The sequence below is a fragment of the Chaetodon trifascialis genome, chromosome 4 (assembly GCF_039877785.1).
Source record: "Chaetodon trifascialis isolate fChaTrf1 chromosome 4, fChaTrf1.hap1, whole genome shotgun sequence".
Lineage (NCBI taxonomy): Eukaryota > Metazoa > Chordata > Actinopteri > Chaetodontiformes > Chaetodontidae > Chaetodon > Chaetodon trifascialis.
Window position 1 is genome coordinate 22,809,932 of NC_092059.1, and position 14,449 is coordinate 22,824,380.

The following is a 14,449-nucleotide window of genomic DNA, read 5'->3' on the forward strand; positions in this document are numbered from 1 at the left end:
TCTGCTGATGAAGATCATGTGACCTCGAGTGCAGTATGTTTTGTTACCAAGCTTAAAAATGAACTGTCAAGATCACTTTTCGTACTTATCTCATGTATTATCAAGCCAGGTAAATAAGTTTGATTTTCTAGGTCCAGATTATGTGGTTTTAAGTTCCTTTAAGTTTTGGCAGCCACCCCAATACAATGAAAGTGAATGGATTTTTATTTGTGGTGCCCAGAACATGACATGAGAGCCTGCAGTCCTGCTAGCAGCCTTATGAGGCTACTAGCTACTGGCTTTGTCATGCCAGTCAGCAAAGCAATACTTTGAGCTAAATGGTAACGTCAGCAAGCTAACGTGCTTACAAAGACGATGTAAGCAGGTTGACATGTAGCAGGTAAAATGAGCGTCTTAGCAAGCTTACATTTTTAAGCTTGTCAGCACCAAAAACAAAGCACAAACAAAATCTCATTCCTTACTATTGGACTTGGCTGGAGACAAGTGGCGGTATCTCCAACAAGGACAAATAAAACCTAAACTACAAACATGGCTGGATACCACAGGAGCAACGCATGACAATGTATTTACTTTGTTATTTGGGCAAACCAACCCTTTGACATCTGAAATCTGCCTCTTGTGATGTTGCTGTCGTTCCCCTTTTCACTTTTGGACTTTTCTCAATTTTCTCCAGCAAAGTTTCGGTGTAGTGACTGTGAGGGGAGAGCCACACGAGCCGGCAGTGCTTGCTCTTCCTTGGACATCAAACAGGCCTGGTATACAGCAGCTTCCATGCATGTTCAGGATCAATATCCTGCTGGAAAATGAATCCTCTTCCACACATATTACTCAGCCAGAAGGCCTAGCATGCCTCTGCAAAGCACACTGGCATTTCTCTCTGGCAGGTGTGTAGCTGATCCTGTGCAAGTGACTTGAAACAGCCCCTCAGCAGAATATTTCCACCACCAAGTTTGACTGGAGGTTTTCAGCGCAGTTGCATTTACATCATCATGGACTGTGGCCTTGAATATGCTCTCACTCTTCTAAAGCTAAAACAACCATTTGGTCTTTGATGCCTCTTGGTTTTGACACCTCTTTGATGGATTTAAAGACAAGGATGCTCAACATTTAGGGTCTCTCTGTGACCTTAACGCTTTTTTACACGGCAGTCGTGCTCAAACTCCGATGATCAAAGCATTCAAAAAGCTGAAAAATCACACGGACTCAAAGGAAGCACCGTGTAGTTTTGACATGTTTAAATCCTTTATTGAGTCAGCTGAGTTGGTTTCACTACTGGAGAAAATGTGCTGGAATACAACATCTGTGTGGTGTAAAGCTTGAAAAAGCACTGCAGCATTAACAGTCAGGTTGTTGAGGAAAAGCCACAGAACGAATGCACAAAATGGCACGAGGCCGTAAACATACGGCGGTATCTTCAGATAGACAGACAGAAAACCTCAACTAAAGATGAACAGAGGAGATATTAAAACCTGCAGCAAGCCATGCCACCAGAGATGTGTTGAACTATATAATAACTAGTCAAAATGTACACAAACATTACCACAAATGACAAAACTGAATTAAGATTTATTATCTGTCTTCATATTTACAAGATATTTTTCACTAAGATGTAATAAATGGAGAGTTCTCCTCTCTTCAAATACACTAATATGTTACAATAACGCCATCACATTATTTGGGAAAGTATTGATTTCAAGTTTCGACCCACTCAGATGAATATTTGAATACATTTTGACCAGCTATCATCAAACATCTGCTGCAGCTGCTCGCAGGCCTCGAGTCTACCGTAAAGAAAAGACATTTCAAAGTAAAACACCTCGAGCTTTCTCTCTAACACTGAAGGCAACTTACAACAACTGGGGACATTCAATCACTGACACATTTGGCCGTTGCTTCGGCAGTTTTCTCTTGATGTACAGTTCAAAGGGAATGAAGTCGTGGTGCACACATCCATTTCAAAGTCTTGTTTCACTAGTATTGGGCACATTCTGGACTTTTGGTTTTGACTTCTTATTTCGGCCTGACTCCCTTCTCCTTCTCAAACTGGGCAATCTGATTGAAAATATCCAGCAGGTTAGAGGGGAGGTTTTTTTTCGGCCCTCCTCCTCCTGGCACTGAGGTCAAAGCGCTCTGTTTGTTATGATTTCCACCTCCGTCTGATCTTTTGCTGTTTCCTCCCTCTGACCTCCTGCTTTCTGCCTCGTCTTTCCCCTTTCTACCGTCCCTCTCTCTTTGCGACTCGTCTCCCTCCCCGATTTCCTCCCGCCCTCTGTTCTCACACCTGCCACCATGAAAGGAGTTCTTTGAGTCATATCTCATCCTACTCTCCGTGTGTTTGGATGCAGAACCAGAGTTCCCTAAATATTCAGATTTGAAATTGGATTTCCGTGAATACTCAGACTCGGCCGACGAGCACGATACCTTCCTCTTTCTGTTGTCGTCTAAGCTACTCCTCCTCCTCGAGTCACTGTCCCTCCTGTCTTTCCTGTCGTCCTCCTTCCCTCTCTCCCTGCTCTTCTCCCTCCTTTCTCTGCTCCTGCTGCTTACTCCTCTTTCTGGGCTTCTACTCACACTGTTCTTCCCTCTCTTTGTCCTGCCCTCCTCTCTGTCCCTCCTCTTCCTCTCTCTGCGTGTGGAGTCAGACTCTTCCTCGTCTGAAGCTGCCGACAAAGAATACAACTGACTGATCCTTCTCTCCTCAGTGTCCTTCTCCTCTACCCCCTCCTCATCCCTTTCTTCAAACCTCGGGCCTCCCTTCTGATTGAGAAAGGTGGCGGTGGTGTTGGGAGGAGCGGGATACCACTCCACCTCATCCTCTTCCTCCTTCCTGTCTTCTTCGCTCTTACCCTCCTCACTCCTCCTGCTCTCCCTTGAGGAGATCCTGCGATGGCGCTTACTTCCCCGCTCAGACCTCCTCCTCTTCTTTTTCTTCTTTTTGGACCTCCTGCGGGAGGATGACGACGATGAAGAGGAGGAGGAGTTCCTCCTGGAGGAAGCGGAGGATGAGGACGAGGAAGAGGCCGATCTCTTCCGTTTTTTCTTCATCCTGTAGAAAAGAATTTTTCATTCTCATAAAACAGCTGATGTTTGAAGCTATGAGATGACCTCCATGCCTTCATCTGGAGTGTATTTACCAGCCGTACCTTGAAAGGATCAGAGCCAACTCACCTCTTCTCCTCTTTTAAGATCTTACGCAATTTCTCAGCGCTGGTCTGGCTGCTCTTAGCTTGCACCTGCTCCTTCGCCAGCGCTTCTTCTCGCTGGCGAATCGATTTCTTTACGGTCACCGGGCGAGTCAAGGCAAGACATGACAATGGCAGGCAAAAGTCCACAAAGACATGTTCAAACACACACACGCCACGACCCAAGACATGCGACAGAGACCCCGAAAACGGCCATCAGGCGTTCATTCGGTCATTCGGGTTGGATGAAGAAAGTATGGGGAGGAGCAGGGAAGCCCAAGGTTTGAGAAGGTCAGAATAACGTGACGATCACAGATGCGAGAGTGATGGAAGGTACGCGGAGTGTCGTTTGTTTACCACAGAGGAAGTGGCGTGATCCAAGAGCATGGCGGTTGGCACAGAAGCAGATAGATGGGCAGAGAAAACAAACAGCATTTGTTCCCCATTGAGACAGAGAAGGTTTCAACGTTACCGTATGAGGAGCAGGGACACGGCGCGCAGCAGTGTCCAGTGGAGGAGTCGTTGTCATTGTGCAGTTTATTTTTTCCACCCCCGCAAGGCAGGTGACAAGACCGTGGCAGTCGGAGGGTCAAAGGGCAGAGTCCCAGGGTCGCACACATACACACACACACAAAACACTTCGTCAGTATTACAAACCACAGCGTCAGGAATGTGTTCACGTACATTCACAGTGTAAGAGGGTGCTGTTCACAAGGGCTTCTTCATCAGATTGTGTGTGTGTGTGTGTGTGTGTGTGTGTGTGTGTGTGTGTGTGTGTGTGTGTGTGTGTGTGTGTGTGCGCATACAGACTGTACTTCATCACTGTCAATCTCCTGGTAGTTTTGTTGCAGCATTTAGGTCAAAACAAGTTAGTCCTTTATCCCCCAAATCCGTATTACATTAGTTTTCTATTAATTTTTCAGTGTGCTGGGAAGAATGTACAATTTGTTGATGAAAGTATATCATAAATATGAGTGTATGTTATGTTTCTTATACAATCAGTATGTGCTATGAGGTTAGACTACAATCATTTTCACTTGTTTACATTTCTTTTGGTGACCTCACTTGATCCCAGAATAGTTCCACCTAGCTTTGACCTGAGCAGATGTCTGATCAGCCAAAATGGCCGGAGGCATCTGAGCATGTGTGCAGGGCTTTTAACTACAGTCACTTTTTCTCCTGTGTTGTTACTTTGAGACAAGTCACAGTTTTCCTTTCAAATGTCTGCAGTGGAAAACACCTTTCCTATTTTCCTAGTTGCAGAAATAAACAGAGTAAACAGTATATCCAAGCCAAGCATTTTTTATTTGGATAAATTAGAATTTTTCAGGGAAACGTACCACCCTAACTTGTGAGATACAGAACATAAACACACAAAGCTGGTATTAGAATAGAAATTTTTAACTAATATTAAGCTAGTAAACCATTAGCAGACACACGGAAGTTTCAATCCTACCTGTTGGACTGACATTTTTTTCCTTTGATTGGTTAATGATCAGTGACCAACAGAGGACCAGTGTGACAGGCCGTGCATGTACAAAGTGACACTTGTCTCCTGATCAAAGAAAACTGTCAAACAGACGACCCTCATTGATTTAGCTGCTGAAGATGTTCCACCCTCGCTGCCAGCATCAAACACCTGTGAGTCAGGTTTAACGATGTCGATCCAATAAAAACACGGAGCGATCGTTGTTCATTTGCTTCCTGTGATTTGTTTTTCTGAAATCATGTGTGACACCACCTTCATTAAGCAACCCATTATAGTTGGCATGTGGTTTAATAGTTAAGCCTAAAACACACAGTCCTTGCCTGCCAACTTCCCTGAACTCCTTGTGAGCATGTGTGTGTATGTGTGAGTGTGTTGTGGCCCGCTCACCTGTATAGTGTCTGTGATCTTGTGCAGGGCATCCTGCGCCTCAGGGTTCAAATCATCGAGAGACAGAGCTCTCCTGTACAGTCCCTCCGCTGTTACCAGTTTCTCCTGTTCTTCAAGCCTAGACACAAACACAAACAACCACACAACAGACTTATGAGTAAACAAGGTCACAAAAATTAAACAGAAACTATGAATTAACTATGCTATTCCTATTACTACTCCCATCTTTACATTCAGCTCTTTCTTATTACGGGAGCAAACCAGACCAGTTGATAATGGTCTGCTCTAAAACAGCATTAACGTAGCATAACAAACATAGCATCTGGTTGGTGGAGCTTGTTGCAGTCCGGGAGTGAGCGCTGCCTGACGGCTAAAGTCAAGGAAGTCATTTAATCTAAAGTTACCTTTGATGATCGTCTCCCTGGCTGCTCGACTCCCTGTCCAGAAAGTTTAATGCTCCCAGCAGTGTCATAAAAAGGCTAGTCAAATCAATCTAATATGCCCACATCCAATATTTCTGTGCTGACTTGGCATGTCCATTGCATATTCTGGGCAGATCACAGTGAGAGGGCATCGTCACAGATTAGTTTCAATCATGAAGCAAAAGTTCAGATGCACCTAAACAAGGTGAGACAATGAAAGCTGTCTTCACAGATCTCTGGCAATTAAAAATTCATTTTATTTATTTAAATGTTAAAGTGATGCAGCTGTTGTGGGAAAATGTCTGCTAACATCATGAATAACTGATACTCTTATACTAATCAAAAAGTTTAGCTTTGGGAGAAAAAGAATAGCGGCACTGTTTCACTCAGCTAACGCCATACAGTACATCTAGTGAGTGTGACCACAGTCAGGTTCTAGCAAACGCTCTGAGAAACTTTTCCTGCTGCAGGATGGTAGAAAACTTCTTGTCACAATGTCATGATAGCTTACATTTGGACAGTTTCAGTGTTCAGAAATACAGAAACTTGCTGAATAATTAACACCGCTAGATTTTTATTAATTTTATTTTACTGGTATTATTGAATTCAGAGGTTTTACACCTCTGGACTAATCTCTGTAAAGGCAGCACTGCTTACTGTTTTCCTCTCTCCACCAATGTCTGGCAGAGGTACTTCTTGGCGTTGCGGTGATCTGGACAGCTCTTCAGGGCCAGTTCAAAGTCCATTATAGCCTTCATGATGCTGCCTTTGTTAGCATACCTGTGAATGACCAACGGAGGAAACACAGTAAGAACAAAAAAAAAAAACAACACATGGAAAAAGAGAATCCAGTTATTACTAATGCATACAGGAGGATGATTAAGTCTGTGTTGCAATTTAAAAATATAAAACAGTCAGTAATGGTTTGAGAGACTCTAAGTACCAAACCAGAGTGACGCAGCACTTTAACATCAGGCAGGTTGTATCAGAAGCAACTCACAGAGCTCCTCGTGCCACCAGTGCTTCTACGTTGTTGGTGTCAATATCCAAGGCTTTGTTGTATTCATTCATGGCTTCCACGTGACGGCCATGTTTGAAGTGGTCCACACCTGCACGGACGCTGAAAGCGCAAAGACAGACAAAAAAACATGGAAAATCAGTTTGTACTGATGTCAAGCCAGAAAAAGCCAAACCTTATAAAAGGGTAAGCTGTTCACTTTGTAGTATGATAGACCATCTATGTAGTTCCTGTGGTCAAAGTTAAAAGTTCAGCATTACCACTTCAAAGCCCATGATGCAGACTGTTTCTTCCTGATTGCAGAAGCAAAATCCTCCTCTTGGAAAAGTTTGCTGTGGAGAAAAGAGGCAAAAGAGGAAACTGTGGTGACCTTCAAAGCAGTTCTCTCTCAACATTGTAGGCGTCTTTTTCCTAAAGGGTGCCACAGTCTTCCAGCCTGCCAAGAAGGCAAATTCTTTCACGTGTACGACCAAGTCACCTAACTGAAATCTTGAGTCTATGGCTACAAATGAGTAGCCTGATGCGGGAAAAAAATTATTCCTCAGCCTCTAAAGACAAATGATAGTACTTCGGCCAGCCAGCCAGACATGTTTACCTCTGCAGTCCTCTCATCATTGACGGTGGGTGGGTGTCACCAACTCCCACCTTCTCCAGTAGGTAGTCCACTACAGAGGGGTTGTGGTAACCATGGCAACTCTTCAGTATACACTCATACGTCTCACTGGAGTCAGTGGCGGCACGAACACCACGACTAAGAGGAGAGGAGAGGAGAGGAGAGGAGAGGAGAGGAGAGGAGAGGAGAGGAGAGGAGAGGAGTGAGGGTCCCAGGGACGGGCAGACAAACAACCCGAAAACATGCCTCCTTCTGTGTTTTAGCTCATTTTGTTGTCAGAAAGTGTCTTATCATGTGGTGGCTGAGTTAAATATCAACAATTCAATAAGGAAATATTCAAAATCTTATGAATATGACTGAATTTTATGTAACACAACATGAACAGAACGGTGTGCTGCCTCTCTCTCAGAGGACCTCTTCAACATGACTGTGTGTGTGTGTGTGTGTGTGTGACACCAAAACAGAGCATAGTTTTTTTTTCATGTTAATGCAGCTTAAGCACTGTGAAAAACTAATTATAATGGCAGAGAAAACCCTTTTGGCAATTTCCACAATATTCTGCATGTTACAGTTGATTCCATTTTATTATCAAATTTGGTAATTCTGTCTGTTTTCAGCATCTTGGAAATCATAGGGCCATAGATGAGGATGTGTGAAATGGTCACCATGTCTTTGAACGATAAAAAGATAATATTTTGGGAATACTTCGAAGACGGTAAAATCAAGCGTTTTGGTTAAAAGAAAAGCATGTTTTGTTGTGTGTTGTTCAAAGCTTAAATAACAATCAAACCCAATGCCAAGATTCTTTGCAAAAAGCTTGACGTTTTCCAACAGGGAATCAGCAGATGGCAAGGTTTGTTTTGCTATGTGCTGGGAGCCAATTACAATGATCTCTGCTTTGCTAGACTAAGGCTGAAAAAAGTTTTGTGACATCTAGCTTTTGACATCAAATAGGTAGTTATGAAGTGCAGTCAGCATGTCAGAATCAGTGGCTCTAACGGGCTGATAGATCTGCATGTCATCGGTATGACAATGCAAGGAAACACCATAGAGAACAAGTCGCATGGGTGGCATGTACAGATTTATTCATTTTACACATTATTTGTTTAAATAAGTGCTGCTTCTTCTTCAAAGTCTCTCAGAGCTCTCTGTTACATTTCGTCGTGTCATGTTGTGTAGTTACCTGTAGTGTACAGGCAGCTCCTCCCGGGGAATGACACCCAGTTTGATGTGCTCCAAGCTGGGAGAAAGAGAGGCCTGGTGGAGGGAAACTGTGATTTTCTCCTGGTAGCGGTCAATATCTTTCACTGCAGCTACAGAAGGAGAAAGCACAGAAGCTAGAAGATTTGACAAATGTTTCTGTCTGATGTGTGGAGTGACGAAAACAGCAAGAACTTACAGAAGAAATAAAGACGAGCTGTTCTACAGACGTTTAGGTAGCTTCAGCTAATGAATGAATTTCTAGTGGCTAACGTGATTGGTAGCTGTCAGAAAGTCATGCACATGTATTACAGAGCTTAATGACTACGTTTACATGCACCAAGTATCCTGGTTTTTGTCCTTACTACAATAAAGACACATTCCTACTGAGCTGTTTACACGGCTAATGAAAATGAACATTCCATCAATGTTCCCACTGACATGGAGCAGCGCATGCTCCAATTAACGAATACAGCCTCACTCTTTCATCTGTTGAGCCACCCTCCTGAAAAGGTCAGTTGAGCAATATTTGTGCACATACAAACACCTGTTGATATCCAAGTCTTTCATAATCTTTAAAAGTCCATATGTGTATCCTCCCAACAACAAAAGTGGGCTTTTCTTTTCTGCACACATCTCTACCCCAGTCTTGTAAACTTGGCTGGGTAACACACACAGCTGACCGTAAACAGGCATGAGGTCGTACGTCACACTCTGCTGTCAAATCCCCAGCTGTTCAGATGCGTTTTATACATGTTCAAAGAATGCTCCTAAAATGAAATTCTGTCTGCACATCCCACATCTTAATCAGACACTGCTCCATTCATCTCGTCCTCTTTGGCAGCTCAAAGCATCAGTACTGTAACAGCACAGACAGACGCGCATCAAAATCCAAGGAGAAGGTGGCTTTACTGGGTTTTGACAAATGACGGCTCACTTCACCACAGTTATCCTTTTCAGCTAGGCTCCTTACATGCTTGCTAATAATTTATCTGAAGAGCTGGGCTTCCAAGATTGACAGCATTGTATTAAGAACATATGCACTAACATATTACCTATAACTAGAGGACATGAACAAGTCAAAAGTGCTGCATGAAGCTCTACAATTAAATAACATTTTAACCATTTTAAATAGTAAAGGAGATCATCAACAAGTGGTGGTGAATATTGATATTGTAGCAGGCTGCCACAAATAATCAGTGAATGGGAAACAGAGTTATCAGATGGCAAAACACTGCATGTTGTTTTATAGTATGAGGAAGGACTCAACAGTTCTTACAGTTATCACAAAGATAACAGAAGACATACTCCTCTGTCATGAAGATCACAAGGTAAATGGAAGAATTTAATGTAACACTGCATGGTACTGTCAGGTGATATTACAATGTTCTGCAGCAAAACTTGAGCCAGGTTCAGCTTTTTCTTCAAAACAGCCCCGTAGTTTTATTGAGTTTTGTTTCATTGCGGGCTGGGCCAACACTCATTGAGATGAATGAGGACACTGGATGTTTTAACACAAGGCTGAGGGCATTTCTAACATGAGCTACTATCCAAGATGCCTCTCTGTCGGGAGTCACTGCCAATATAAACCTGATTTTCTCCAAACCTGTATATATCAAAAGTGAATTTACTGAGGATCAGAGCCTAAAGCTTGGCGGTCAAAGAAAGTTTCCACACAGCAGGGAGTTTAAAACAAAGCCAACTCAGACACCAACCTTTGATGAAGTCCCCAATCTGGTAGTAGGAGAGAGGATCATCGTGGCTGCCAGTGGAGGGAATTTCTCTAATGTGACACAGAGCCTGAAGGTAAGAAGGCAAGGAAAATACAGATTAAATGACATTTTTTTATTCTTTTATTTATTTCTCTTGTTTCAATCCAGATGTACTAAGTCATTCCACCAGATGGAATAAAACACAATGGAAGTTACTGCAGTAACCATAGTTGTGTAAATTCACGGGCGACTGCCTGTCACCCCGGTCCCTCTGAAACTTTAGAGCAGAAGACTCTCAGGGGCCAAATGTAAGTTATGGCACAGTACTCATAGCTGAGATGCACAAATTACATACATGTCAAGCACGTTACCTTGCTTACATGAGATCTCAATCTGTGCGGTGTGCCAACAGATAAATTATTTGCTCAGAAATTCACAGAACCAGAGAGCTGGTACTTCCTGTGTAGCCGAACAACTTACAATTCTTCAAGTCTTTTGCATCGATAATGGTTGACTAATTGTTTTCAATCTGTTACGAGGTTTATAGCATGGCTCAAGTTTATTCAATTGATTAAGGTTGTTACCGACAACTCTAGGTCTTCTATGTCTCTCTTCAGTCCTCCTGCCGTGCTAAGCAGAGTGAGAAAGAAGCCGTATTCTCTAATGTTGTTGATCCTTCCCACCACAGCGTCTCCTCTTTCCAAGTCCCTGTACAGCATGGCCCTTCTTTCGTCGTAAGACACCTCCATGAATAACTCCAATGGTGGCATGATGGCATAGGGCTCTGAGAAAGCACAGGTAGAAAGCTGAATCAAACATGTGTATCAGGATGCATTTCTCAATATTAGACAGGCCTTGCATAAACAGACAGTATATCCACATTAAGCCACTTAAATGTAAAAACATATTTTCCTCTGTGTTTTTCAGTCTTACACACATCTGATGCAACTACAGGGGTTGTGCATTAGGCTCTGAGCACTTCCAAAACGCAGGTGACCTACACTCAATACTGTGCCTGAACGCATCCTATGTAGATACAGAAGAAGCTGCTGCTGCTGCTACTCTGCTCAGGCGCTGCTCACGCTTTGACTTCTGTGTAGTCACGGTTTTAAACACTTAGTCTGTTGTCTGACATACAAACAGAAAAATATGTGCAGCAGCACATTTAAATTCGAAATTGGTTGATTAAAATATGGTCTAGGTGATCCAGGAGAGCAGGAGGGGACTAAACAGAGGTCTGGCAGGCTGAGAGTTCATCATCATGATCGACAACTTAACAAATTTTGGCTTTGTTAGCCAAGTTTTGTTGTTAGCCAACTGAAAAGTGAACAAAGAGGAGGTGATTCAACTGCTTTGCTGCTGATCGAGTGTTCTGTTTGAGCAGAGATCTTGACAAAATCAACAAATCTGACAGCTTAGTGTGGATGGAGCCTGAGATATGAGGTCAAACCAACACACAACCTGCAGCCTCCTCTTCCTCGTGCTCCTCTTCTTGATGAGTAGCGGTCTTCCATGCTGGCGAGAACAGGATGTCAGCCTTCCTAGCAATGAACTGCTCCACAAGAGGGCTGCCCTTCCCTTCACCGCTGCTGCACAAAAAACACAGAATCATTTGTCACACTAAGTGTTGTATCATTCACAAAATCATGCTGAAGAAAAAGCTGAATGCCCGCACACTATCAACACAGAGTTTATTGGAGAAACAACTTTTCAGTCATGCATCTTCATCAGGCACCAAATTCACAATATGAAAGGCCACCGTCAACTAGTGCTCAACTGGTAACTTTTTCAATAATTGATTAATCATTTGAGTCATTTGTCAAGCAAAAATGTCAAACATTTACTGGCTCCAGATTTGTCAATGTAAGGATTTGCTGCTCATATTTTTGGTTTGGACTGTTTGAATACGCCACTTTGAGCTCTGGGAAATTGTAATAGCATAGTTTTTTGAATCTTATATTACATAACTGACTGATGATGACAATGATCTGCAGATGGATAATGCAATGCAAGGGATCATGAAAATACTCGTTAGCTGCAGCTCTACAAAGTAAACCAGTACTTTTGAGACAATTTGACAAATGGGCACCTTATGGGACATCAGTGAAATCTGCATGTGGAGCTACGAGTCACAACATGCTGACTTCATGTTACCTTTCGTACGTGGCCTTGCACAGGTCAGACACCACAGCTTGGAAGTCAGGATTTTCTGTTTGTTCACATTTCAGCTTGTTGAACAGTGGCTCTCCGTGGTAGACCAGACACTGCCTCAACAGTTCTCTGTCCATCGTGTTTTTCCAGGACTGCAGTCACATTATTTAAATCAAAAGCAAAGCCACCGCAGGCTCTCGGCGATAAGGCAAATTTAACGTTAGCTGTTCGCAAAATGTGGTTTTTGTCTTGAGGTAGCGGTATAGCGTTTTAAAATCACTAGACACATTAATCTTTCATATTTACGTACCCACTCTCGAAAATTTTATCATTTAGGCAACAGACTGAGGAATGCAGTTTAATGACTGTAACTTCAGTAACAACGTTGCTACGAGTCGTTTAGCTAGCTAGCAAAACAAACGTTGGTTCGTCAGGCTAATGCGCTGGTACGTTGGAATATGGAGTTATCTTCGTAAAACCTCACGATATTCTGCTAATTTTAAATGTCCGAAGTTCCTCCGTAATCTACAACGCAAAATGCAACTGTCGTTTTATTTGCACATTTTAGCTATGCCTGCAAACTCAATTTGTTAGCGTTACACAGATCTGCGTAACACACAGGGACTGGAGAGCAGCGTGCACAGGCTGTGTTACACTTAAAGTGGCCCGGGAAACAAGTTTTCTCTAGGAACTATAGAGGACGTAGATTTTATTACGTGACTGTTATTTTTCTCTAAACAAAATACGATGATTTGCGTCTATGAAATGTGTTTTCAGTGAACAAGTTATACTGTCTTTTTAATATCAAAATAACTTGCATGCGCAATAATTTGACTTTCCATTTTCTGCTTAGAGTTCACAGCATGTGGATGCAGTTGAAGTGGCGATAACAGTAAAAAAAATAATGTAGAATGAGTTTCAACAGACCAAAATCAGACAGAGCCTATGAAGAGAAAAATTCCATTAAATAAACAAGAAACCTGAAATTCTGATAACCTTGACAAGTAACATAGTAACAAATCCTCATTCATAGTAACCGTGGAAAAATCACAAAGTTGATGATGATGTACTTTTCCTCTATTAAATTCCAGTAATGTGAATTGGCTCAAGGTGGGTTGCTCAGAGCCAGTAAACTGGGTCGTTGGTTCAGTTATGCTTCCAAAAATGTCCTGGATTTATTATGTGCCATCCAGCCATGAGTCTTTCATCTTTGCATATTTGCTCTGCCACTGACCTGCTCTTCCAAGGACATTTCCTGATGAATCAGGTGCAGGTGGAACAATATTGCCTGTAATGGGCAAGTAAATGATATTTTGAATCTTGAGTCACAATGAAAATTATTTTCATACAGGCCATTTCTGCTGAAAAGCATTTAAAAGAACTTTTCCCCCTCAGTGGCACTCTATACGTATGAAGCACAGCCTTTCCAGTCACAGATTAGGTGTGAGTATCTAATCTTACTGTCATAATATTTGGCATATTTAAAGCTTTAAAGTTTTATTCTGCTCAAGTCGCATAATCGTATAAAAAGCCACAATCATGCACATTACTGCTCGGCAGAGTTGAATATAATTCCAAGGTAGAATCCTGGAGAAGTCTTTTGTTAATAACTTCTACTTTTGTGTATTCATCCATCCATCCATCCATCCATTGTCTATACCCAACTGTCCCTTTCCAGGGTTGCGGGGGGGGCTGGAGCCTATCCCAGCTGTCAATGGGCGAGAGGCGGGGTACACCCTGAACCGGTCGCCAGCCGATCGCAGGGCAGCATATACAGACAAACAACCATTAACGCTCACACTCACACCTAAGGACAATTTTAGAGTCACCAATTAACCTAATGAGCATGTTTTTGGTCTGTGGGAGGAAGCCGGAGTGCCCGGACAGAACCCACGCATGCACGGGAAGAACATGCAAACTTCACACAGAAAGGCCCCTGCCTAACCCGGGGATCGAAACGGCGACCTTCTTGCTGGGAGGCATGCGCACTAGCTGCTGCTTCACCGTGCCGCCTTCTGTGTATTTATTTGAATTATAATTAAATAATCCCCAAGATGTGTCTCCTTATGTCCTCCTTATATTTCTTATGACAAATAAAAATAATTCAAAATAAACCACCCCTGGAGTAAAAGTTAAGATTATGGTGCCTTTAAATACCATGTGTTACTCATACCACATTCTCCATCAGTATTCTTTCATCTGTGTCAAAAACAAACACATTCTGTTCTAAACTAGCAACCGCAACCACAGATGCAACTACCAAAATCCTAAGGAC

General features: G+C 42.6%; 1 protein-coding gene across 2 annotated transcripts; it reads right to left on the reverse strand.

Annotated features, from left to right (window-relative positions):
• Nucleotides 1-1,227: 1,227 nt before the first annotated feature.
• Nucleotides 1,228-12,826, reverse strand: ttc14 (tetratricopeptide repeat domain 14). 2 transcript variants are annotated; one of them, XM_070960633.1, is made up of 12 exons: nucleotides 12,178-12,826; nucleotides 11,485-11,612; nucleotides 10,608-10,807; nucleotides 10,027-10,111; nucleotides 8,295-8,424; nucleotides 7,094-7,249; nucleotides 6,759-6,830; nucleotides 6,481-6,600; nucleotides 6,138-6,260; nucleotides 5,059-5,176; nucleotides 3,169-3,275; nucleotides 1,228-3,046 (listed from the first exon to the last, which is right to left on the reverse strand). In XM_070960633.1, exons 1-12 carry the CDS (start codon nucleotides 12,309-12,311, stop codon nucleotides 2,011-2,013), a joined length of 2,409 nt encoding a protein of 802 aa, XP_070816734.1. In that variant the 5' UTR covers nucleotides 12,312-12,826; the 3' UTR covers nucleotides 1,228-2,010. The 2 variants fall into 2 exon arrangements, with proteins under 2 accessions (XP_070816734.1, XP_070816735.1); XM_070960634.1 differs by having other exon boundaries at nucleotides 11,485-11,609; nucleotides 12,178-12,368.
• Nucleotides 12,827-14,449: the final 1,623 nt, after the last annotated feature.